The sequence below is a fragment of the Actinia tenebrosa genome, unplaced genomic scaffold, assembly GCF_029948245.1.
Source record: "Actinia tenebrosa isolate PJP-AT-01 unplaced genomic scaffold, QUT_ActTen_1.0 PGA_scaffold6__47_contigs__length_16458017, whole genome shotgun sequence".
NCBI lineage: Eukaryota > Metazoa > Cnidaria > Anthozoa > Actiniaria > Actiniidae > Actinia > Actinia tenebrosa.
In genome coordinates this window covers 3,868,602-3,894,632 of record NW_028292583.1, presented here as the reverse complement: position 1 = coordinate 3,894,632, position 26,031 = coordinate 3,868,602, and the positions used below count along the sequence as shown (strand labels likewise).

Genomic DNA, 26,031 nt, shown 5'->3' with positions numbered 1-26,031 from the left:
TCGAGCAAACTGACTCACAAGAAGAAACGTCAATAGACACGAAGGAATCTGAGGAATCTACAGACGATGATGGCCTTGTACAGAGCTCTTTACATAAGATTACAGGTGAATTGTTGTCAAATTTTACTTCAGATGATCCGTCTTCAGAGAGTAAAACAGCTGATGAAGATACGAGCGATTCAAGTGTACGAGAAAGCTCTGATTCTGGAGATCAAAATACTGCTATTGAAGCAGATTCAGGTGACACAGCAGGGGATACGCAAAGCTCTTTTGAAAAAATCTCAGACTTTTTATCAAGCTTTACGTCTTTGGGGTCTGCAACTGACAGCAACAATCAAACCGATGAAGACAATAGTGCTCAACAGGAGAATGAAAATGTCGCAAACGAAGATGTCATCATCGAGGATGATGATTCAGAGGAAACAAGTTTTGAAGGTCGCTCGAGGTCGTCTAGTTCACGGATTTTTACTGAACCTGAAACTATTAGTAAAGAGGACTTGGATTATGTGACTTTGGTTTCTTCATGACACAACCCTAAAATAAAACACTGCTTGGATTTACTGGATAAACAGTAAGTGTTAGTGAGATAGTGGATGAAGATACATAGATAGATGATTGATAGATAGATGAGTGATAGATAATATTGAGTTAGGTAGTGGATAAGATCTCTAGTTAACCTTGAATGTTATAGGATTATGGCGATAGGTCATACAAAGAATAATTTATCAATCTCAACACTAAGGTCCATGTTCTTGACAAGAATAAGAAGCAGAAAAACAAGTCATTTCAGCTATTCTTGGAACTTGGAATGACCTAGCCCCTATCCCTTTTTGCCTATTGCCTATAACCTTTGGCGATAAAAACATTTATTGAAATTTTAAACTTTCAATTTGGGTGTGTTCATTGGATATTAAGAAAGGGTTATAAAAGTTGATGGCCATTTTAATTTAAATGTTTGAATGTTACTTTTCTAACTAATTTATTCTTTTCCCCCGTGTCTGTTGCTGTTCATAATATCAGGTTTTTATGAGCAAATTTGACCTATCTTGACCTTGGCCCTTACTTGACTCGTATTTGGCTCTGAGGTGCACACATTATTTAATTGTTGTGTGAGACTATGATGCATGGTTGAAAGGATGGTCTGGACAATTCATTAACAAAACAATAAATTAAAAGGAACAAAGACATTTATTAAGATACAAAAGGATCAATGTAAAAAAGTTAAAGTTAACATAAGAAAAAAACTTTACTGAAATTAAATTAAGAAAAAATATATTCATTTTTATAACCCTAAGTTGTTTTATGTACTAGTTATACATTTGGAATAAGAGATGTTTTCTTATTTGTTGAAAAAATATTGATAGGAAATATTGCTTTTAAAATACATTATTATACTTATCTAAAAATCTTTCAAAAAGGTTTTGAAAATTTTGTGTTAAAAAAGGATTTTCAATAACTTGCTTGAATAAAGCTAAATATACGGCTAACAATCATCTGATAATATATGGATGACTAAATACTAGATAAAATCTGATTAGATTATTTGTAAATATCAATAGATATATCTTACGAAAAAGATATATGTCACATAGTCTATAGAACCATTTGTTATTCATGGAAGTGTGAAATAAAAATGGGTGAAAACGTGCTTGTGGGATCTAACATTCTTGGAAGTTTATGCTTTAGAGAATAATTCTTCTCAATAAGGAAGAGGCTTCTAAATTGTTTGGCCTTGAAAATCAGGGAGGGGAGACTTAAAGAAGTATACTTTCTCTATTAGATAATAAATGGTCCCTAATAGATAAACGGAAAGCATGCAAAAATGTCCTAATATATCATACCATAAAAAGGTATACATCTCACTTAATAATATTAAGTATTTTCATATAATTTTTTAAATGTTTGAGCCAAATATTCTATTCTACTCACTAAAAAGGACTAAAATATGTTTGATGAATACCATGAAGATATGTGGGTACAAAAATGTGCTGAATGATGGTAAATGGCCTTAGGAAATATATTCCAAGTTGAGCTGCACTCTGCCTTATTTATTTATCCAAAAGTAACTGAAAAAATAATATATGTAAACAAGTTAGCTATAGCATATTAATGCACAACGCTTAGCATAGCTTTATGAGATTTATATGCAATTTATCTCTGCCTGCCATAAAGCAGTAGAATGCAGTTATAGACTGCCTTTTTTGTATCAAGGGTGGCACTGTGACAGGGGCTAGCTAAATTCCAATTTAATCTGTGAGTTAGCCATGCCCTGACTTAGAACAGCCCAGAGGTTGCTTCAGGGTTTGATCTGTGAGTTAGGCATGCCCTGACTTAGATCAACCCAAAGGTTGCTTCAGGATTCGATTTGTGAGTTAGCCATACCCTGACTTCAATCAACCTAGAGGTAGTGTCAGAGCATTGATAACATTTTGAAAGGATGAAGGGCTATTTTTTACCTTTAAGTGATGTCTTGTGGCAACTTTTCCCCCATTGAACTTCGCCAGTTTTTCTTCCATTTTTGTCCACACACCAGCAGGATTCCTTGAGACCAAGTGGCTTCCAACACTGCACTGTCTCGTAGTTGCCCTGAAAATCGCACTTTGGTACAAATATTCCACTCTGATTTGAATCCATTGCTTTTGTCTTTTCAATTTCGCATGGCTGGGCTGCCTTTATAGTCTGGTTTTGTGGTGGAGGTGACAAAAGAGGCACAGAATTCTTTGGTTTAAGATCTATAATAATATTATGAAACAGTAAAAGGTAAAGGTACCTATATTTAATGTTGGTAGATCCTTCAGTTGAAATTCAACTGCTATCAATGGAACTTTAGAAATAAAAACAGTAAAAATGCAAATTCGTAAGCTTTTTATCTTACTCCAAAACCCCTCATATAGCAATAGAAATAGTAATGAAACCCTAGTGAAGAATATCAGGATATACATTTAAGAAAAGTTCAATTCTACTTACCTATTTTTGTCCTTCTCTCCTTGGAGAAGATTTTTACTGTAGATTTGAACGTTGATATGGGGGGAACATGTACTTTTAATCCTTGTTGCTTACCAGCTAGGATAAGATAATAACAACATCAAGTATTTTGTCTTATTCAATATTGGGATAACATTAACGCTCATGTTCTTGTGGACTTAGGGGCAGATCCAAGTTGGATGTTTAACCATGATTAAACACCCTAAATGACAACCATGAACCCCAAAATTAGATTATCAGGATTTTATACTACCCCTCTAATGTGTAGTTCCAGAAAATATCCACACCCCCACCACAGAGGAAATTCGTAAAAGGATGCCACTACCCGGCCCAGGAACTTCCAATTTTCTTTCATACAAAGTCTGTAATTTTATTCTTTCTCTAACTTCCCCTCCCCTCCAGAATTTCCAGCTTCCTCCATGAGTGTGGTATGGATATCTTATGGAATTATACAATTAGAATCTAGAAGCTGGTTTTTATTTTTATTTTTTTGGTCTGCTAAACTACAGCACTTTTTTTGGTTTGGTTCACCAGTTCAAATCCCCTTGCGAAAATCCTGGATTTGGAATTTAGGCAAGAAAAAAGCATGATAAATAGTTAAAGAATGCATATGAAGATATGCTTGTGATAAAAAAGATGAGGTACAATCTACCTATGTAAACAGGAACTGGCTTGTTGAAAAGGGAGAGGCTTATCTGTGAGCAGAGCCTTTTTTCTCCCACTTATAATGGCTGACCCTAACCTGTAAGGTTACAGGGACTGAAGTTTGGTCTCATCCTATTCAAGACCCATACAAAACAAGCCTGGGAGGGGGGTTACTGAGGGTGGCTTAGTGATAGTAATGTATGATGGGATTGGAAAACCCTAGCTCTAACTACGACAAGAATATCTTGGGGGAAAAATCAATCCCGCAAAACCATACCCTATACAGCAGAATAGTACCATGCAGGCTACATATGGGAGTATAACCACCTCTACCCAGGGAAAGGAAGTGATATTTTACAGGATTGTTTTTGTTCTCAACTTACCATGACAAGTCAAATGACAAGCAGCTTTGGACAAGAAGTTATTACTGTTGCCATTACAGCCTCCATAGATGAACTGCTGACATTTTTTAGTCTTGTGGTTGTAGAACCACCGTGGAAAGTATCCCATACAATATCCTGGTTTTAAGGGTAGCTGACATACGCCTAGTCCTTACAATAACAAAATAAGAGTTCAAAGAATTTAGAGATAAAGCTTTCAGAAAGGAATGTACCCTACAGATCCCGCCCTAGCTAGCTACTAGATAAAAGTAGTTCTTTAAAACAGTTGAAGTGAAAATCTTTGAATTATTTATTTTCTTGTTTCGTTGATTTATTTCGTACTAAATCCTTTCTAAAAGTTGTCTTTAATAACAGAATTGTTTTATAAACCCTTTTAAAAAGGAAATTTGTATTAGCAATTGAAAGTCAATCCTGTTATCACCAACAATGGATATTAATTTTCTGCTCCTTATCCTCTTCTATTATCAAATAAAGTTTACTTACAAAACAGTTAGAAAGCTCAACCTTTGAGCTCTTAAAAGCGCACTTTTGAGATTAAAAGTGCCGTCTTCCTTTAATGTTTGTTTAATATCCATTCAATAATTTAAAATATGCACTTTGAATTGATAATTCTAAATCCTATTTTAAGATTCTAGGAAATTAATTCGTCATTTCTTGATCAAATTTATCTGCTGCAACTCAAACTTGTAGAGAACTTTCCAGTGAAAAGTTCTTAAGAGTTTAGATTCCTAAAGCAATTAAAAGTTAGTTTCTAGAGAATGTTATCCATTTATTACGTGTTGGTATGTAAGATGACATGATGAATGAGAGGGAAGATGTTTTAATATGTGATGACGTTCTTGTGGTTACAAGCCATGCAAATGTTGCTTTTGATGACAAACAACAAGTTTACATGTCATCGAAGAAAACCGATCTTAAAATTGCAACTTATGTCTTCCTTTGTTTCCTCGATCAAAGTGCATTTAGAAATAAGAATATACTTAAAGATTTGCCGAGAATTTTACGGGTAGATATAGATATTTGTTAGCCGGATTGTTTCGACAACTTACCGATGCTGGAGCTTGTGGGTTTTGTGGTTGTATTAAGAGGCTTTTGAATGCTTGATGGCAGCTATTGAGCAAACATATTAGGCTTTAAGTAAATAAATGATCAAAAAGACTCACTCTTAAAACAAAAAACTTAGCACACATGTTTGTACTTACGAGCACCACAAATATTGATAGAGCAACGCTCTTGAAAAACAAATTGGTCGCCATTTTAAGTTTCCTGTCGAAGAGTGATTATCAATTACAGATTCGCTGCGTTTAAATAACGGTGATCAGGATGTTGACATAGCTGACGTCACATCCGGTAGAATCTAACCGGGGAGGGGCTGTAGTGTGTCAAAAATCATTTAAGATCATTCTTGTCTTTACAGGCTGCCCTAGCGTAAAGCAAAATGAATCTGCCTTCTGATTTGATGTTGTAAAACGATTCTTGGAGTAACTGCTTTTGGATAAGCAATGTTTATTGCTTTGAAGAAAACTCCTTTTATGGACATTTCCTTGTTATTGTTTGGCGCGCTTTACGCAATGTTGATATTTATGATGTAATTTCCCTGTGAAAAGCATTTTTTGTAGCGGTATAATTTAGTTTGGCCTATAGTACCCCACTCCTCGCAAAAAAAGACCAGAGAGCCGCTACGCAGGCTAAGTGCGTCATTATTCGTTCGGCTTGGTACTCAATCCCAAAGTCTTACTCTTTTTTTCTTCCTTCTGTCTTTTTTGTTTTTACTTGTTAATCGTAGACCTATGGTCACCTATTTCGATTATAGTCATCATTTGGAATAGTTGTAAAAATGGCTTTACGATTCGCGAGATGGATTTCACTAGTGACCGAAGCAGACGCAACTCCATGTTCTAACTGTGAAGGGAAGCCACGCAAGCGCTAGAGTACGGAAGATTTTGCATTCCTTGCGTCGGCTTGCGTCGGTAATGCCTAACCAGATAGAAATGACAAGCCAAAAACCGCAAATAGAAAATAATAAAAACTAAAATGTAAAACGCTGTGAAGGTCTGAGAAACGGTACAATGCCCACTGTCTTTATTAAACAGCTAAGTTCGTTGTTTCAAATTTGGTCATCAACTCCAGTTATGTTTTTCATAAAACTTGTTTAAAAAACTAGCAAACTTTACAAATCATTTCTAATTACTACGGCTATTATTTTTTGGTAATTAAAAAATTTTCGATCTTAAAAATATAAATCTAACTGTTTTTCACCATGCAATACCAGCACCACGGGTTTGCTACATTTAGTTATAAATTTAACTAACAGATATTGATTAAAATAAGACGATTTAAAAAATATATTGCTCCACTTTACAAGTCTTCATTGTCACGTGGGTTGATGGTGTTGTCATCTGAAAGAAAAAGGGATGGGTGTTATTCGTGTGTGTTTGTCATGTGATATGTAACGAATGGCACACGGCACGCGCGGGAAACGAGTGGTAAGCCACTTTCATCAAATGCAAGTGGTATTTTTCATGATTCTTCGATAACTAAGGTGGTATTTCCTTTCATAGATAGAGTGCATAGCATATATTCGCGTGAAGAAAACATTGTAAGAAATTCCCCAAATTTGAACAGATCATTAAGTTCAGTAGACCTCAGTAGACCGTAGATCAGCAAACTTTGCACTAATTTGTACAATTTTGTTAGTTAACATTTTTATAGATTTATAGTATGCACTCTACCAAACGGTACTAGAAACGGTACTGATGATTGACAGCACGTACGTACGACATGCGGTAACACTAAAATGGCTTCCCATTGCCTTTCAGTCAGTTCAATCAATCACAACGCGCAGTTACGGGGCTAAGTACGGCAATATTCTCATAAAGAACACAAATTTGAAAAAAAAGAGAATTGGTGGAACATTTTGATATTGGCTGTAAAATGAGTAGTCGGTCTCACGTAACAGCATCTATAAGTAGAGGAAGGGTAGAGGAACGACTAAGATAGCCTGTAGGGTTGATCTGCCTTCAACAAATCCCTTTCTTCCCGGCAACCTAGCATCGCCTTCTGTACTCTTATCTATGATGGCCGGGAGCCAATCCTGCAGGAAGGGGATACTGTATTTCAGACGTACCACAATCAGTTTTTCCTTTCTTGTAGGTGCCCTCGATTTTGCCACCATTACGGTCAACACACCAACAGAACTCAGCCGTTGCCTTCATATGACACTGCATGGGTAGGAAGAACCCGTCCGTGTCACATCGAGGTAGAAAGTGGCCTGGAAGAGGGATTGGTTGGCCTCGTTGGACGATGGTTGGGACATCCTTCAATTTAGCAAGACAGGGTGGTTCTGGGGTTAAACAAGTTAATTTATTAAAAATGTGATAATCGAGGAGCGAAAATATTAGTTTTGTTTGATCCATAGTGATATCACTGGAGGAATAGTATGGGGCTCTTGCATGGAACCTGAAGTAGTACGAATATTGACAGTTTCTTACCAACGGGGAAACATTCACAAAATTCTTGGACGGACAGTTGTTCGTCCTTGGTCTTGTCACAGCTGTTTAGGAACTGCGTAATGCAGTGTTCATAAGGGATCTGTTTGAGTTCCAGCAACTCTTCCTGGCCCAACACGTGATCATCATTCATGTCCAGGTAATGGAACATGAAGTTAATAGGCTCACGGCATTCGTCATGGTGATGGCCTAATGAAACAAGCCACAGCAATGAATAGTTAAAGATATCGAGAAAAAAAAGAAAACGCGAACGTGTGCTGTGTGCAGTTATAAAGAACGAGGGGGTTGGCAGAACACGAAAGAAGTATTAGGAAAAACACGGCGAATACCAGCGTTATAAAATACTAATTACAACCGTTATTTTGAATAGGAGTAGCGAAATAGAAAGTGCGCGCACGTGCTGTGTGCTCTCATAAAGCACGCGCTACAACCATTCAGAACGCCAGAAGTTATTTTGGATAGCAATGACGAAATGGAAAGTGCGCGCATGTGCTGTGTGCTTTCATATAGCACGCGCAACCAACCATTCAGAAGGCGAGATTTATAACAGTTATCTTACAATAGGATTTATAGGTATATGGTTTTTATATTCTTATAGACCGAGCGTGGTAAAGCAAAGGTCATTGCCTGTCCTCACGTATCTCTACACAGCTTTTTCTGAACTTGATGGAACATTCTCTTATTCGTGGTAAATGTTTTGCGCTTTAGTTCACACGTATCTGTGAAAATGGGTCACCGGAAACGCAACTATCAAAAACGCTGTCCTAAGTGAAAATCGTTGAAAACACTGTTTTTCTGTGCTCCGAATAAAATCAAAACTTTTCTCATTCAATCATTATACTTGTATACTATGCGCATGCTTTGTCAAAGATGTTAGAGCTTTCGCGTGGACGAGCGCAACGCGTGGGCATCTTATCTATTTCTAGGGATAATGTGACTGGTGAATGGCGGGTCTTCAATGTATGTTACACTCACCACAAGGGTAGGGTTCATGCGCTTGTCTCAATTCCATCTGAGGAATTATTGGATGGACAACGGGCTTGCCGGCCTTTTTAAGGTTGTGCTTGATGTACTCTGACCTTAGAACGTGGAACCAGTCCAACAAACGACTTCCTAAAGTCGCGTTCTCGTACTGAGAGCAGTTGTCTAGAAAGAAAAAAAAAATCAAAACATGTTTTACTATAGGATGTCCTCGTCATGTTGTATCATCATCATATCAATAAGATCATAGAGAGTATCCGGCGTTAGCATCATCAATACCTATGACTTCACGACTATCAACATCGATTTGATGCCATCATCATCGTCATTACCAACATCATACATCATATTGCAATGTAATCATGGCATCATGCATAATCACTACGTCTATCAACACCAACACTAGCTACCACTGTATCGTGCCATCATTATATTTATTTCAATCATTATGGTCATCATCATCAATGCTACGCTGATCACCCATCAACATTACCACAATGTCAACACCAAAATCATGCATTCTTGTTACACTTATATTCCAACTCCGTCGTCAACATGCATCAACCATTCATGATCCTCAATACATCCTTTACATCGTTCTTCAAGGCGGCATTATTCTTATGCGATATTCAACAGTAACGACAGTCCTGAGTTAGTCATTTATAACAAATTCAAAATAACGCGGTGAGATTTTCAGGACTTGGAGAAAAAATATATTTCGTTTCAGTAAGGACACTCGAACCATGAGCATTTCGAGTTTTTTCCAGGTATTCTCCTGAACTTTCTACTCCTCTAAAAGAAAACATTGAAAATACTACGTAGTATACCGAGTGATTTAAATAAATCTTATTTCCAAGCGATTGGCTCAAGGGATGATTTATGATATACATTTAAAATAAGTGACAAAAACTGTCACTTGTTTTAGGTTCTCCCCATAGCTTTTTATTTTTTTTTATGCAGTGTAAAATCATTAAAGTAAAGTTTTTAAGTGACAAAAACTCGAAGTATTTACAGTTCCTCATTGTAAGACGAGATACATGTCCTTTACTGAGCAACTTACTCTCATCTGTTAGCTGCATGCCAGCCATCTGCATCACTTGCATCTTGTACTTCTGGAAGTCATGCTTGTACTTCTTCCATTGATTCCATTTCTTGTACCTCTTGGAACTTTTAATATTCTTTAAGGTCATATAAACATTTATTATCAGTACAGTGAAGTTCTTGCAAGGACTTAATTTAATCTGAGCGTGCGACCTAGCGTTTTTCAGGGTCTTTCTTGGTGTTGCAAGATGTAACGTATTCTGGGTTGCCATTCTTTGTATTGCAGGGTATTGTTTAGCTCCAAACTCATTGTTCTCGGTTATTTTTTATTGTCTTCATGCCTCAGGTGCCCTGCAACACCAAGAAAGAGCCGGGTTTTTTTTTTTGGACCATCAGAAGTCCAGGTCTGAAATAGGTTTCAGATTTCTTAAGATCTTATCCAACTAACTGGACCTGTTGCTACATCAGTAATATCTAGGCACACACTCAGCCAGCAAGTTCCATTTATAAGGAACTGAACCCAACGAACCGAACGAGTACACTGCCGCACACACCCATTTGAATCATTCCGAGATATAAGGAATTTTAGAGAAGCACAAATTTCACATGTGTGTGATACCTCAGTTTCTTCCATTTCTTCTTCTTCTTCTTCAGGCTGCCCTTCGGTAAGATACCCGTCACTATCCCTCGTATCTGCTTTAGGCAGTCTGTTACTGTCGATCATGTGTTCCTTCACTCGATTTCCTGAAACAAAAAACAAAAATAAATAAATAAAAATAGTCAGTTAAAGTTTTGCTTTTAGTGGGAGAGGAGTGCGGTTTGGTGGTTTGGAGTTTTTATCAGCCGCATTTGAAGGGGTGCTTTTCGCTTGATCGCAAAAATCAACGTATGTCACCCCCTCATAAACTTTATGATACGGTGACCCATAAGAGATATGCAGGACGTATGACGAGTTGTTGCAAATAAGAAACGAGTTGCTGCAAGTTAGACGAGTTGCCGTAAATAATAAACGGAGTTGCTGCGTGTTATAGATGATAAGTACTGCGGACCAGTTTGTCGATTAGGACTGGTCTAGTTTCAGTACAGAAGCTTAGTTTAATTTTTAATAATTTCTAAACTTAACGAATCTTTTAATAATATTTTTAAAGTTACAAAAAAAGAATATTGCAAAAGTTTTTAGATAGGTTTTAAGATTCAGGTCACCCATCCAGGTACTAACTTCGCTCAACCGGACTTGACTCAGTGTCATGGAAGCCCAAGTTTTTTTCCACTGGACCACGGTTCCAGGTTAATTAGCATAACAATAGCCTGAAAACAATGGATCGAATAGACTAGACTTTTTGACATTATACTTTCAACCGATTCCGTGCGTGGCAGAGATGCAAGGGATCAGCCGATATGGTCTGGGGGCCGGCTGGTCTCTCCCCTGATGCTTCGGCTAGAACATTTTCTTGCGTAATTCGTGCACCCAAGGGCAGAAGGATTTAATCGCCGTCAGGTCCGAAGTCCATACGACGCCCCAGCTCTGCGGATGTCTCGGGGGTATGGCACAGTGGAATCATTTTTAATTTTTTTTTTTTAATTGAAATTTCTGTCGTTGGTTCAAACCCCATCGTAAACAGAAAAGACTTTCTTTTTATTTCTATTTTTTTAAGACAGAGTGACTACCTGATTCCTTTCTTCTCATATTTATAATTAATTTACTCAGTGGCAAGTGTTTTTACTCCACTTGGTTTTGGTTCTCGGTATATTTTCTCTCTATATGTGGTTGTAATTTATATTCATGTGGCATTACGAGTACCTTATGTCTACCCAAAGGGGCCAGCATTTTCCAGTCCCCACGCACAATTAAGTACCCAGCTCCCCAATCATTTCTGTTCATCTCTGCAAAAAACGTGAGTACGACTTTCCTGCGTTTTTGTCGTTTCTTATTTGTAGCAATTCGTTTTCTTTAAAGCAATATCTTATTTCTTCGCACCATATTTTTATTACTTGCAACAACTTTGCAGCCATTCGTTTCTTATTTGCAGCAACTCGTTTCTTATTTGCAGCAACTCGTTTTTTATTTGCAACAATTCGTTACTTATTTGCAGCAACTCGTTTCTCATTTGCAGCAACTCGTTTCTTATTTGCAGCAACTGGTTTCTTATTTGCAGCAACTGGTTTCTTATTTGCAGCAATTCGTTTCTTATTTGCAGCAACTGGTTTCTTATTTGCAGCAATTCGTTTCTTATTTGCAGCAACTCGTTTCTTATTTGCAGCAATTCGTTTCTTATTTGCAGCAACTCGTTTCTCATTTGCAGCAATTCGTTTCTTATTTGCAGCAATTCGTTTCTTATTTGCAGCAACTCGTTTCTTATTTGCAGCAATTCGTTTCTCATTTGCAGTAACTCGTTTCTTATTTGCAGCAACTCGTTTCTTATTTGCAGCAACTGGTTTCTTATTTGCAGCAATTCGTTTCTTATTTGCAGCAACTCGTTTCTTATTTGCAGCAATTCGTTTCTTATTTGCAGCAACTCGTTTCTTATTTGCAGCAATTCGTTTCTTATTTGCAGCAACTCGTTTCTTATTTGCAGCAACTTGTTTCTCATTATTTGCAGCATGCGCAACTCATCTAACTTGCTGCATGTCCATTATGGGCCACTGTACATAAATAACCATAACAGCAACTTACACTTACCGCTACATTCGGCGCAAGTACTTTGGCATTTGACTTTAAGAAGGCCTATTTTATTATGCATACAGGCCTGATAGTTCAGATCACAGCGGCTCTCGTACTGGTTACCATCAGTCCCACACACTGGGCGACTTTCCGCCTCTTCTGGGCATGGCTTGCATCTGGCATGAGGATTGAACCGCGACAAAATCAGATAAAATAGTGCATTTTCATTTTGTAATGAATCTTGAGAAACGTAAACTTGCTTACTTACTTGACGCAAATGACTTTGACGGATTTTCCAGTTTTCTTGATCTTGCAGGCAGAATACTTAGGGCATTCTATCTCACTGCAGTCTGTAACCAAGAAGAAAATTTTTCGCAATTAATTTCGAATTCTAAATCGATTGGTGATAATGAATTGCATGTAGAAATAGAAGGAACAATTGGGTCATTTTATAGTAGTGATACGTACGTTGCCTGTGCTTTTCCTCGGTGATCCTTTGCTTCCTCTCTTGCAGAACTTTCTACAAACAAAACATCAAACGAAAGGAATGTTCGGAAAATTTCTGCGTTTTCAGTTGACAAAGAAACATTTGCTGCAGAATAATTGTTTATCAAGCGCCTGCTTTCCAGTCTCCAGCAACTGATGCAAGCACAACACAACTGCGCAGTTTACGTTGAGCTTAACATGCGCAAGTAAAAACAGGTTTTATCACTATTAGTTTTATTATATTTCTAATTTTGTTAATTTTAACAACACGAAAATAATAATAATTTAAAACAATAATAAAGAGTATGAACGAAAAGGATAGTTACGTCATCATAAGACAAATTCCATAGGTCACGCAAAAGGATCGTCTCTGGGAGAAATTATTTTACGAGTTGAAAGTTGCCAAAAAAAACTCTCACATTTGAGCAAAAAATGAGGGAATCAAACTAAAAATCGTGTCGGAAAGGAGGGAAAGGCCTTATGAAGGGACTATCTGTTTTAAAGTCGAGAAATGATGATACAAGGCTTCGTTTTGTCAAGCTGCTTTAGCGCTTTAGCGAGAGTGGGTCAAAGGGCAACTTTCACGCCTGTCCCGTCTACGTACAAAGACAGCTCTGTTCTCACGCTTTCTAGATTACAGCCAAAAACATCCACGTAAAGCGAAACCCTCTCTAAGATATTATCAACTATCATTTGTAACTATTAATAAAGATATAAATAAGCAAAAGTGAAGAATCTGAGGCGTAGAAGCCCAAAAAAGAAGGCCATCTCAATGAGAATGTAATGACTGTAATTCAAGACTTCTAGAAACAGAAGAAGCATTTCATTAATTCGGACAACTGTTGTTTTGCCACGTCGGGGTAATACACACTGGATTGGTGTGATAGGTAAAGAGAATGATTTCTCTGAGGTTTAACGTGATGGGTACTATATACTTCGCGAATATAACAGACTACTTGATGTAAGGACTGACAGCCATGAGAGATTGAATAAGTCCCCTGGTTCAATAAACTCATAAATACACAGAATCTCACCTTCCATTTTGGTTTTGCCTCCGCAAAAGCAGTCACTAGCACAACGAATGCCAAAAGAAGTAAAACCTTCATTCTGACTCTCAAAGTCCAAAGAAAAGTGACAACTCGACTGTTTTCTCTAGAATTCAGGCAAGGTAGAGGCCACTATTGGTATGCGAGGTTCGCGGGTCAAGCAGCCGGATTGGAGATATTCTGGCAATAAAGTATACTGAGCTGTGATTGGTTGATTTGAGCATCTGTTTATTGTTATCTGATGTCTGAAATCAAAGCAACCGGATGTACTCAATGCCTTGACCGGAAGTGGGATTGTTACCGATCCTCATTCTTTACAGTTTTTCCAAGCCTGATACCCAAGCCCGTTGGATTTTCGCCATACACGTTTCTGTATCTTGAAAGATTTCAAAGCTGATGATCTGTAACATGAAAAAAATACGGTCTTGCACATTTTCGGATATTTTCGACCGACTCAAGTAAGGTTTGAAATTTGTGAGTGTTCTCTATTTTATGACTAAGAGTTGCTGGAATAATAGAACAGAAATAAACGATAACCGCCTCCTGAAAAAAAACAACAAACAAACAATCGCGAAAACAGCCCGAAAAGCGACTAAGAAAGAAAAGAAAGGCAAAGCTGGAAAAGAAAAAAAAGGGCAAAATAGAAAGGGAAACAGATAATGAAACTAAACAATTACTAGACAAGAAAATATATAGAAAACATAAAATTAAAAAAAAAAGAATAAAGATATTTAGCGACAGAAAACAGAACAATTGTGCTACAGGGGACTGCGATATTACAAGATGGCTGTATGCGGTTGCCCGGCATAAAACAAGCGCACCATTATAGTCCCTTTGAAATCAAAATGGCATCTTTTTCAAACATGAGATTGTAAAAAAGAAAACACTAAAGATCTCCTCACAGTACAAATGCTTCCATTCATTTGCATGCCCTGAAGAAACTAATAACTCATCTGGTTACTTTGCTGCGTCAAACTTCTGGAAAAAGGCTATAGACAAAGGAAATCATGTGTCGACTGTGTCCAGTTCCGGAGTGGAGCGAGCCCATGAAAGTTCCTGTCGCTGATCTTCCAACATTTTTTGCCAAGCAAATCAGTTGGAACTTCGAACGGCTGAACTTTGGAAACGGAGCTATGATCGATACTCCATCGGGCCGAGCTGAGAGACCAACGATCACTGGAAACGTAGGTTGTAAGTTGAAAGATGGAATGCGTCCATTGAGTAACAGATCCAACATCGATCGTTATCTTCTCGTCAGTGAGTGCCTTTTTTGTCCTGGTCGACGCTATGGTTGTACACCGAGAGCCAACTGTACAGGGAAACGACGTCACTGCTACGCTCAGTGTAAAGTTAGCATATACGGAGATGATCCAAATATGTCGGAGATTTATTTCTCCGGGAGCCACGGGGCTGGGAATATTACAGATGTGAACAAACATCGGGTACCTGCGGCTGTCAGGAATCAACTAAAGAGGAAGAGAATGGAAGGAGCAAGCCCTGATGAAGCTTTAATGTGGTTTAAAAAGTATGTTGAAGATCAAGGCTTGAATGCAGATGATCCACGCTTGGTACCAAATGGAGATCAAGTTAGGCATATGTTGAAAGTAAGAGTTATTATACAAAATGATTGAAAAATATAATTTAAGAGTACAGTAAATGGTTTGAACCCAGGTGTTGAAGTTTGTTGTGAAATGTGATCATCCGGGTGAGTGTAGTCCTGAGAAAGACTGTTGTTGTTGATTACGACCCAACCAGAGGTATAAATACCATCGACTGTCTCTCGTTTTCTCACTGGACTCTGAAGATGAAACATCAGTCACCAACAACAACAGTCTATCTCAAGACTCTGCTCACCCTGACGACCACATTTCACAACAAATAACATATTTAGTTGGAACCATGTTCCAGTAAATAAGTCTTTGTCATTCCTCTGGTTTTCCTCCCTTCTTTTCTTTCGTCTTTCCTTCATTTCTCCATTCATCTATTCTTTCATTCTTTTTTGTTCACTCTCATCCGTTCCACTTCCATTCCTAACAAAAGTTTTTAATGATGTTTTGGTGATCTAATGTTCTCGGCCCAGTTGTACGAAGGGTAGATAGCAATATCTGTCGGATAGATTACTCTTATCCAGTGCATAAGTTTATTGGATAACAGCATTGACTTGTCCTCTGGGTAAGGATTTATCTATTGGATAGCAATATCCTATATCAGGTTTATTTACATTTATAATTATTGGGTATAAATCATTGGCAATTTTAGAGAGGGAGTAGGTGGGGATGGAGGATGATTTCTCTTTATTAATGATATTTTTTTTGATATAATGATATTTTTAAAATATTTTTTCAATAGCGTGTCAGACCATCAATTGGCCCAACCATGGCAACGCCAGAAAATACTATCAATACTAACACCAAAGCATTTGAAGAGAATGATCCACAAACACCAAAGACAGAAGAAAATACAGCAGAAGTCTCATGGTCAGAAATTAATGTTGGAGACAAAACTGCTGATATGTCTAATGACCAGGATGATACAACAACATCTTCAACAACCAGTACAAATCCTTCCAAAACCACAGTTCATGTTACATTCACACCTCTTAACAGCCCTCTAAATACACCCTTTTCTGTTCCTTCTTCCCACTTTGCACTTTCATCAGGTGTCAATGAAGTGCTGCGGACATCAGGGTCATCAGTCACTCTACTACCATCGCATACCTCTATCAGACCATCACCATCCAGTTATTTATCCAAAGGCATGATGTCTGGGTCAGTGGCCGCCTCACCTGGATTATCAAAACGTCAAGCTAACCTACAGGTGTGTTGCGTGACGACATCTGAAAACCACAAAAATATTACGTTGAAATTTTAATCTAAAATTTTGCATGTTTTTTTCTTCTTTTTTTGTAGTTGGAAGGAAAAGCCCATGAGATCACCATTCTTAAACACCACATTCGTATACTTGAACAAGAAAACCTGAGTAAAATTTCTCATATTGCTGAGCTGGAAACCCAGTTACATGCCCTCAAGGTATGCATAATACATTAGATAATATTATACTAGAAGTTATACAAATAAATTTTGGGAAGTGCAGGTGGCATGTGCAGTGACGTCCCAGTACAATTCACTTGTTTGTTGCTTTTTCCCTGTGGTTCATGGTTTTTTTTCTCTGGGTTCTCCAGTTTTTCATCCCACCATAAAAATCGACTTTAAATTTGAACTATCATTTGGTTTATCAAGTGGGTCATAAAACCTGTTAGACTTTAAATCTACCCTAGAGAAGTAAACCATGTTACCTTTTTTCTTGAATTTTTAATTTTGCAGCAATTGTTTATTCTAAAATAACTGTTTTCTGATTGGTTAGGGCACATGCTTTATGTAAGCACACACTACGCTGTGTCATGCTTCTCTTAACACTTCTCTTGCAATTTATTGGCCGATTATCACCTGCTTTATAACTAGTACGTAGCATAGGTATATTTACTGTTTCATCATATTTCAGGAGAGAGATTTAATTAGATTAGAAAATCAAGTCCAACGACTGGAAACAGAAAACTTAAAGAAAGATGTTAAAATACTTCAACTTGAAAAACAGCTTCAAGCAACTCAGGTAAAGCCTTTTATGTTTCTCTCATTCCTTTGTCCACCAATACATCTTCTGCATTAAGCCGACCCATCTCAACTATTCATCCATTCAAATTAAATTCATTCATTAACTTTATTTGTCCATTCATTCCCTCATTCATATGGTTAACTGTATTCTTGGTAATTATTCAGTCATTATCATTAACTTTAGCAACAGCAGTTATAGCAATAATGGTGGAGCTGTTCTTGATCATGATGCTGGAGGTGTTAGAAGTAGTAGTGGTGGTATTGGCAGTGTTGGTGGTGGCAGTGGTAGTAGTGACAGTAGTAATGGTGTTGGTTGCAATGCCAGTGGTATTGGTGGTGGTAGTACTGTGTCTTTAATGGTAGTGGTGATGGTAGTGGTAGTGATATTGGTGTTGTTAATGGTGGTAATAGTGGAGCTGGTGATGGTATTAGAAGTAGAAATGATAAAGTGTGGTCCTTTATTTCTCATAGCAAAGTACCTGCACATGCAGTCCAACGGGAAACAACATCAACATTGAACCAGAGGTCACTATTCCACATTTACAAGAAGTACATATAGAACAGACAAATACTTTTAATGGAGACAGTAATGAGGGTTTGGAAACATAGTGTGGAAAAAAATGTTTGTGAGTTTAGTTTTTATTGTTACTACAATCAGTAAGTAAAGTTCCCTGGAGAAAAGCTACGTTTCCAGCGACTGTTGCTTCTCCAAGCAAGATTTTTACCATACAGTATTTTACCTTATGATATATAAGGTAACTATAGGTCATCGTGTATTTTATTATGTACAGTATTTATAGATTAAAGTATTAGAGTAGCAGTGAACACTGGTATATATTAATTTTACAAATATTTAGGTAGGCAGTTTTTATTCAAGGCTGGTATGAGCTTAGAGGTAGAACTCTATACCTGTCCCATTTATCTTATGTTTATAAAATAATCTAAAAGAAATTCAAGTCAGAGAGAATCTTGGAATGGCACAAGCAGCATGAAAAACAATTAAGTTATTATTCATCCTGGATGTTACAGTACCACAAAATCAGACATATAGGTTTGTTGTATAATTTCTCTGCAAGATCATAGCTATTTGACATGAACACTGCCATTCTAGAAAATAATAAATAGTTGGCTGTATATTAGAAAATGTTACAAATGGTTTAATAACACTTAGTGTTTTTAATTTTGTGTAGATGTGTTTTTAGAGGTAAGAATGAAAAGATAATTTATAGGTTTTTGTACTGGGCAAAGAAAGTATGTAACACAAAGACTGTACTCAAAAAATGTAAGCAAAGAATGTAATTTTTTTGCAAAGGCATTTCAGATCAAGCAGAATACAGGAAGAACAATATGAAGCTTATTAGTTGAGTAAATTGCTTTCATAATATGCTAATGGTAAAGAATGTGACCCTGAAATCTGTGTAGTGAGGTAACAGTATACTACGGGCACTGATTTAGGCAACTATCAATTTATTTTAGGATTGCAGTATTAATTTAATTGTATCGATAGATTTGCATATCTTTATTCACTCCCCCTGATTTAGCCATTCACCAACTTAAGCATCAACAGCACAGTAGATATCAGCTCATATAGATGTGTGTGCAATTATTCTCCCCTAGTTCTGCCCCAGCTTTATACATGCAAATTGCATGCTACATTGATTGCATTGGAGAAAAAAAATGTAGTGTAATCAGCCTTGTGATATTGAACATGTCATGAATAGAAAAGGTTCCTACTTTTAAGATCAGCATGGGGTTATATGCAGCATCAAATTGGTGATGCACTACAAATTGACTCCGCATGTCAATGCTGCATGCAACATTGCATCATGTTCAGCCATGCTCTGGTGTAAGTAATAACTTGGTTTAAAACCACAAATTAAAGTTAATTTTAGAATTATCCTGTTAAAAATAGATCAAATCTATTGTAAGACTAAAGAACCAATATAAAAATCACTATGTTGTAAGTAATATATACAGTATGAGTGACCGTGTTGTATACGATACATAAACTCAAGGCGTAGCGGTTTCCTTAACAATCATCTAGGTTAGTTCCTTTGTTTCACTAACATTTTCAAGATAAAAGTGAATCTGCCCAAGAAAATCCAAGTCTATTGTGTTTTCCTCATGAACTATTAATCAGTTTGTTAAGTGTGGTTACTGGTGATAACAGAAAGTATAAAGATGAATTCGTACATTCATGGTTCAGTGCAAAATTAACATGAAAAAAATCTTTATAAGCTACAGTGTTTGCACAAACCCTATGTAACTAATTGGACTTCTATTTGATAGGCTTAAGAGATAATAAATAAAAATAGCGAAATCAGTAAAGGTATTAAGGCTGTGTTCATAATGTATGGCAGAGGGAGGGGCAGGTGAAATTAGGGGGATTGGAGATTTTTTTAACAATAAAATGGAGGGGAGAGGGGGTTTGAGAAATTTTAAACCAGATACATTATCGAGACTTTGTCTTCAGGGTTCTTAGACTCTCTTAGCCTTTTTTTGGTGATGACACTGATAGTGGCCGTGGGGGAGATAATTTCAAAAAAGGAAGGGTCCTGGCAATCAAGACTTTAAGGAACTTTTAGTGGACGATTGATCTTTCAATCAACCAGATAATAAACATTGTGGAAGTTTATTTATCTCTCATAAAGAATTTATCAATCTCCATAGATATATACATTTTGATTTACAGATATTTATATATAAAATATAATTATAATTGAATTTTTTGATTTTGGTAATTTGTTAAAAAAAATTTTTTCTAAAAGAAATAATCATAATTTTTGCTGAAAATTTGATGCCAACCTTCTTCAAGAAAGTTGAGATTTTAAAATGTTTATTGGAACTTTTGTTTATAATTTGTACTTGAAGTTTTTGTTCATGAAATTTTGTCCATATACTTATTTCAATAAAGTTAGTCAGTTAGAAAGCTGATTGCTGAGAATCATAAGGAAATGTTTTATATCCAACAAGTAAAGCTTTTGACACAAACTGCAGCAGTTGAGGATGCTCAAAGGAGGTTAACTTGTAACTAGTAGAAGAACTCAAGTTTATCAAGCAGTTGAAACATGTAAAATGTATCTACAGTACCCATAATCCTTGTCAGTCTCAGCTTTGTAGCTTTTCAGGTGACTAACTTTATTGAAATAAGTGTATTTAGGTGTACAAACATGAAAAATTTTATAATTTTTGGAGCACTGTCTCTAAAAGGACTTTAACTCAAACTTGCTGTATTTCATTTATTACCAGCCGACACATGTCAATCAACAAGCCCACACATGTCAATCCAAGCTAGTTCCAAAACTAGTCGTTATCTATCAATCAACAATTATTGACTACTTTGAGGATACAGCAGCCATCTTGGATCAAAAGGCATTAAGGGGCCTCCAGGGGAGCAAAACAAAAATGGAAGATCCTATATAGAGTTGAGTTTACCCTTCTTTCATGGGTAACGGCATGCTATGTGCTGTCTTTGGATGTAATAATAACAGGCGATATAAAGAAAAATATATCATTAAGCCTCATATTAGCTCTATATTTGCCCTCTGGATGCCCTCCCAAGATGGCCACTGTATTGTCAAAGTAGTCTATTGGGTGACTGATGGGTGATCATCGGTTGACATTTTACCAACACTTCACTAACTCCTCTCCAATTGACATGTCGCAGGTGGTCATACTGTATGTACTGCATTATTTTGAAGTAACTAACTAATTTCCAATGGCTTTGGGGTGGAACTCAGTATTTTTTGCTTAAGCATTTCTGACTGTATTTTACTCTGATCATATTCATCAATCCATATCCTTCTTTCATAAGTTTTACCAACAAGTTTAGAGTCTTGAAAATCAAACATGACTGGTCTAGGACAGCCATAATGATCCTGATTTGCAATGTGCGTCTTTTTTGGCAATCCATTGGATTCCAGCTTCAGATTATCATGAATTCTGTCACATACTAAACACTCAAAGCCAGAAACAAATGTTTGCTCACTAAATGTGTGTCCCCAAGGTCTTGCTTTCATGAAATTTGACAAATTTTCATTAGTTACGCCTTCAGTCTTATATTGAAGGTATTTCAAATACTCCTTATCGTTATTGTCAAGCCAGTGAATGTAATCAGCTAGTTCCTTAGGACTTTTGAAATCATCAATCAAAATAATTGACTTGCTGTTCGGCATCCAGTCATTAACAGTAGGAGATCCACGATAAATTGGAACTGAGCCTAAAATTAATGGTCGCCACAATTTTTCTGTTATATAATCTTCACAGATTCCATTTTCCATGGACAGAGTAAATTTATATTGGGCTAAGATATCATGGAAACCTTTTTCATCCATTGTCATAGGGTCTACATATTTAGAAGGAAGGTCTTCGTTATGGAGACATTTACCATAAGAATCTATCTTGATGTATTTCATTAACTCTTCTACATAAGCATCTCTGTCTGATGGTGGGTTACACCCAGACTGAATGTAAATTATTGATGCAAGTCCATTCTTTTTTTTCTGGTTCAAGTTAAATTGAGGTGGAGTAAGAAGAGTTTCTATGGAATTTAGGAATTGAGTTATTAGAGGATAATCTGAATGACGGCGAAATGTCGAAGTATGGTTGAAGAGCTCGATGGTGGATTGGTGATGTAAGATAGGGTTGTTTTTAGGTGATTCTTCATGGCACAAACCCCATTCATGGTGAGCTGAAAATTTAGATAATTTGATATTTAAGATATACAGTCAATTCAAAATACATTGTTGCAGCAACTTATTGTGCACATGTACACTGAAATGTTAACCTGTTGTTTCATAAAAGTCATTGATTGGCATAATCACAGAAAAAATGGGAATCTAGAGCAACAAATTAAACCTACCTAGTCGAGGAAGTGGTAAATCATGTGCAGTGAATGAAGTCCCATAAAACAGGAACCCTTTTGTTCTTGGGTGAGTCTTGAATTTACGAGCCTCTGTAATATAGCAATCACCCTTTGGACACCTCTTTATACTATTACCACCAGTAAAATGAGTCCACCAAATAATGATGGGAAGCTTGTGTTTGGCAGCATAAGCTGCTGGTTTCTTTATATTTTGGAGATTATGATCAACTTTATCATAATATAAGTTCTCTATCAAAAATGACAGTTTGAATTGGTTAGTGCATAAAAAATAAAAACACAAGTATGAAGGAAATGCATGCAGAGAGAGGAAACTTGGAAAAAATTTCTGAGCTCCAGATGGGAATTGAACCCACAACCGTTCATGTTCTAGTGGATGCTCTAACCTCTAAGCTACTGGAAACTCAAATGGCGAGCAAGGTAATTAGGGTTAAGACACATGGACTGTGTCACATAATTACTGTAATAACAAGGCATGTGCAGCGAACAAAAACACACCACCATACGTAATATACATGTATAAACACACCACTGAAAAATATGAACGTGACACTGTAAAACTGTTGCTAACACTAATGACTTTCATATTTTTAATTTTTCGCTGATCAATGTCACAGCTTCATGACACCTCAGTTTTGCAGTGATGTCATTTCTACGTCACTATTTCATATCAGATTTGGTTCATCATCGTTCATTATGGGCCGAATTGGCTGTCAATCAAACCTCATATCTCTGTATTCCCCATATTCCCTAATGACATATAAAAAACAAATATAAAAATGTATTCATATCATTAGCACAGTTAGCTCTTTGGGTTTTAGTTAAGATATAAGACATTTTTTTAGGTTTCTGGACTACCTTCGGAATAGCTATCCATCCAGTTCTCATCATATTCGGGTGATTTTTGTGGGACGTCTGGTATGACATGGACATCATTACCTAATTTACCTTCAAATTTAACAAACTGTTCTCCAATAGTTTCGAGTAACGACTCGTCTGCATCACTGTACACATAGAAGAAGCTTTCTATGAATAGGATGAGGGCTACTACGAAGATCATACAGAACAACGACTTCTTGTACGCGAATAGTTGAGTAAATGCCCTCGTCATAGAAGCCATTGTGAATCAACTCTTCCAGTAAATATCGTATTTCCACTTCCGTCTTGGGCAGAAAAGTGGGAATTCTAAATAGGAAATCTCAAAATCTTTCTCATTACCATTTCAGGAATGTATGCTAGTGACCCCACGAGTATAAAAAGCTTTTCAGAAGCATGATTTTGACAACTTTCAGAAATGTTTTTCAAAACATTTTATAAAAGTATGAAAAACTTTTCGGTTTGACAAAACGAAATCCACCCGCAATGCATTGTCGAGAACGAATACAATCACGTCTGTGATTGGTCAATTATTAGGAATCTAGGTCAATTGACCAATCAAATTGCTCGTACTATGTCAAGCAACCACGTTTTCTTCGAACTCTTCGACATTCGAGTGAAGTTTGCCGGTAGTGAGTCAGCAACCAGCAAAAACTAAACAAATTCTATTACCAAATGCCACCAAAACTTAAATTTGCCGAAGGAGAACGCGTGTTATGTTTTCATGGACCTTTGATATATGAAGCCAAGTGTATGAAGGGCCAAGTAAAGGAAAAAACACCTCGCTATTTGATTCATTACAACGGCTGGAACAAAAATTGGGATGAGTGGGTACCGGAGAGCCGAGTTCTTAAATTCAACGAAGCCAATCTACAAAAACAGAGGGAACTTAGAGAGCAAATGTATGTTTGTATTGATTTAGAAAATGAGTCATTTGTATGATGTGATTGTCTCGAGAGCATTGATGTAGTAGTTGTAGTAAGGCGTTTGTCAGATATATAACTCATGGTGATTGAGAGATCTTCCCCTACACGTGGAGCTAGCCGGTCTGCCTTGGGGATCAGAAGCCGATCTGATTTCCTTCTTTCTTGGGATTGTTTCACTTCCTATTTTATATGTTATTCTGATCGATAAAATCGTACTTCAAAGTGGTTGTCGATGTAAGCTAATGTTCTTTTTGGCTTCTGGACATTTTTTATAATTTTCATGCTAAAGTGTGCATTACCTTACATCAAACAAATATTGTAATAATTTATTGTTTTGGTCGAACCCTCACCAGATCCGACTAGTGAGTAGTTGTTAAGAAAAGTTAGCTTCTATTAAATGGCACGAGAAGGAATGGCTTTTAGATTAATGTCATTTGAACGTCACATGGTTGGCAAAATTTGGTTATGACATCATAAAATATTAATAAAATTATTGATGTTTCATAAGTTAATCATTCGTTAGAGTAATGATGAAGGACATTACACAGTGTTCATGGTACTCATATCATTCTAACAAGGAGTGGTTAGGCTAGTTTAATGTTTTATTCATATAGAGTGGTTCTACTTCATCTGTAAAATAGAGGAAGTAATATGCCTTCTTTTTTGACAAAATAAAATTACTCTACTTTGGCATAGCAGGAATATCTCCAAATTAAAATTACTGATATAACTGCTATGAAGGACTGTGCAGTTATAGTTAATGACTTATTATTAACATGTATTCTATTTCTTCGTAGTAAAAGTAAAAGAGCTAGAAGAAAGCAAGACAAAAGTGGAAATCTGGCAAGTGATTCCGAGAAAAGTACAAAACGTGAAGATGTACATAGCTCAGGGCCAACAAGAAGAAAACGTGCAAGACTAAATAATGTAGAAAATGACGAAAATGATGTTTCTCGATTGGATGTGAAGATATTGATACCAGATGATTTGAAGCAGTGGCTTGTGGATGATTGGGATTTGATAACACGTCAAAAACAGCTTGTTCCATTACCAAGGAAAAAGACTGTCGCTGATATTTTAGATGAATATGCTAAATATAGGGCCAAGAATCCAAATGGTGTAAAACCAGGAGTTGCTCAAGAAGTAGTAGATGGTGTTCAAGAATATTTCAATGTTATGCTTGGAACTCAGCTTCTATATAAATTTGAACGTCCCCAGTATGGTGATTTGTTAGCTGAAAACCCCAACTTACCAATGTCTCAAATTTATGGATCAGAACACTTGCTAAGGTTGTTTGTAAAGCTTGGCAATGCTATATCTTATTCCAACTTAGAAGATAAGAGTATACGGTTTATAGTAGGACATGTTCACGATTGTTTAGAATACCTGGCAGCCAATGCAGATAGTTTGTTTTCAACTGACTATGAAACAGCTCCTCCAGAATATCACCGCAGGGCAGCTACTTAGAAACACAACAATATCTACTTAGACCACATGTTATCTGGTAGTTTTATATGCTTTATCAATACAACGATTGGACAGAGATAGCTCAGACAATGTACATTTAGTTTTTGAATTCTTTGAGGCACTTTGCAGGACCGGGAGCTCCAGTTTTGGCTTTTAATATATTGTCTGATTCCAAAATATGCTTCGCTTTTCACACATAAAGGTTTTATTGTGAGACTTCATGTATAATGCTTGGTGATTCATAAAAGAAGGAAAAAATTAATTTAATTTAACCTGTAGTCTCTTACGCAAACCTATCAATCGAAGCATATTCTTGGAAGTGGGCTACTTATAACCTGTGGTTATGGATGTTTTTTGTTTGTTTTATACCATTTGCAAGTAATGCATAATTAAAGGAAATACATGTGCAGTATTGATTTGTAATATTTTTCATTAAACCAAGTGCAGACTTTGTACCATTCAGTGAAGGTTATTGATGGAACATTCTGGTGACCTTTTATGTAAATGTATCGC

The 26,031-nt window shown here is 36.6% G+C and overlaps 5 protein-coding genes across 7 annotated transcripts; 2 read left to right on the top strand and 3 right to left on the bottom strand.

Moving 5' to 3' along the window:
• Nucleotides 1–1,480: 1,480 nt before the first annotated feature.
• Nucleotides 1,481–5,343, bottom strand: LOC116297615 (uncharacterized). Of its 2 annotated transcripts, none has more exons than XM_031705876.2 (6): nucleotides 5,234–5,343; nucleotides 5,081–5,141; nucleotides 4,014–4,175; nucleotides 2,968–3,063; nucleotides 2,457–2,732; nucleotides 1,481–2,066 (listed from the first exon to the last, which is right to left on the bottom strand). In XM_031705876.2, exons 1-6 carry the CDS (start codon nucleotides 5,285–5,287, stop codon nucleotides 2,053–2,055), a joined length of 663 nt encoding a protein of 220 aa, XP_031561736.2. In that variant the 5' UTR covers nucleotides 5,288–5,343; the 3' UTR covers nucleotides 1,481–2,052. The 2 variants fall into 2 exon arrangements, with proteins under 2 accessions (XP_031561736.2, XP_031561735.2); XM_031705875.2 differs by having other exon boundaries at nucleotides 1,487–2,066; nucleotides 4,014–4,181.
• A 735-nt stretch (nucleotides 5,344–6,078) lies between these two features.
• LOC116297611 (testican-2) lies at nucleotides 6,079–13,905 on the bottom strand. Its single transcript, XM_031705872.2, has 10 exons — nucleotides 13,745–13,905; nucleotides 12,693–12,744; nucleotides 12,493–12,574; nucleotides 12,243–12,400; nucleotides 10,182–10,306; nucleotides 9,582–9,699; nucleotides 8,516–8,686; nucleotides 7,523–7,729; nucleotides 7,159–7,374; nucleotides 6,079–6,430 (listed from the first exon to the last, which is right to left on the bottom strand). Exons 1-10 carry the CDS (start codon nucleotides 13,814–13,816, stop codon nucleotides 6,390–6,392), a joined length of 1,242 nt encoding a protein of 413 aa, XP_031561732.2. The 5' UTR covers nucleotides 13,817–13,905; the 3' UTR covers nucleotides 6,079–6,389.
• A 668-nt stretch (nucleotides 13,906–14,573) lies between these two features.
• Nucleotides 14,574–19,699, top strand: LOC116297610 (uncharacterized). The gene is made up of 5 exons (XM_031705871.2): nucleotides 14,574–15,360; nucleotides 16,106–16,573; nucleotides 16,666–16,785; nucleotides 17,258–17,365; nucleotides 17,839–19,699. Exons 1-5 carry the CDS (start codon nucleotides 14,764–14,766, stop codon nucleotides 17,974–17,976), a joined length of 1,431 nt encoding a protein of 476 aa, XP_031561731.2. The 5' UTR covers nucleotides 14,574–14,763; the 3' UTR covers nucleotides 17,977–19,699.
• Nucleotides 19,700–20,110: 411 nt separating this feature from the next.
• On the bottom strand, nucleotides 20,111–23,573 carry LOC116297609 (GDP-fucose protein O-fucosyltransferase 3). 2 transcript variants are annotated; one of them, XM_031705869.2, is made up of 3 exons: nucleotides 23,108–23,573; nucleotides 22,229–22,480; nucleotides 20,111–22,057 (listed from the first exon to the last, which is right to left on the bottom strand). In XM_031705869.2, the coding sequence occupies exons 1-3, from the start codon at nucleotides 23,367–23,369 to the stop codon at nucleotides 21,072–21,074; spliced, it is 1,500 nt and encodes a 499-aa protein (XP_031561729.2). In that variant the 5' UTR covers nucleotides 23,370–23,573; the 3' UTR covers nucleotides 20,111–21,071. The 2 variants fall into 2 exon arrangements, with proteins under 2 accessions (XP_031561729.2, XP_031561730.2); XM_031705870.2 differs by having other exon boundaries at nucleotides 23,198–23,573.
• Nucleotides 23,574–23,710: 137 nt separating this feature from the next.
• LOC116297623 (mortality factor 4-like protein 1) lies at nucleotides 23,711–25,927 on the top strand. Its single transcript, XM_031705883.2, has 2 exons — nucleotides 23,711–24,027; nucleotides 24,849–25,927. Exons 1-2 carry the CDS (start codon nucleotides 23,801–23,803, stop codon nucleotides 25,516–25,518), a joined length of 897 nt encoding a protein of 298 aa, XP_031561743.1. The 5' UTR covers nucleotides 23,711–23,800; the 3' UTR covers nucleotides 25,519–25,927.
• Nucleotides 25,928–26,031: the final 104 nt, after the last annotated feature.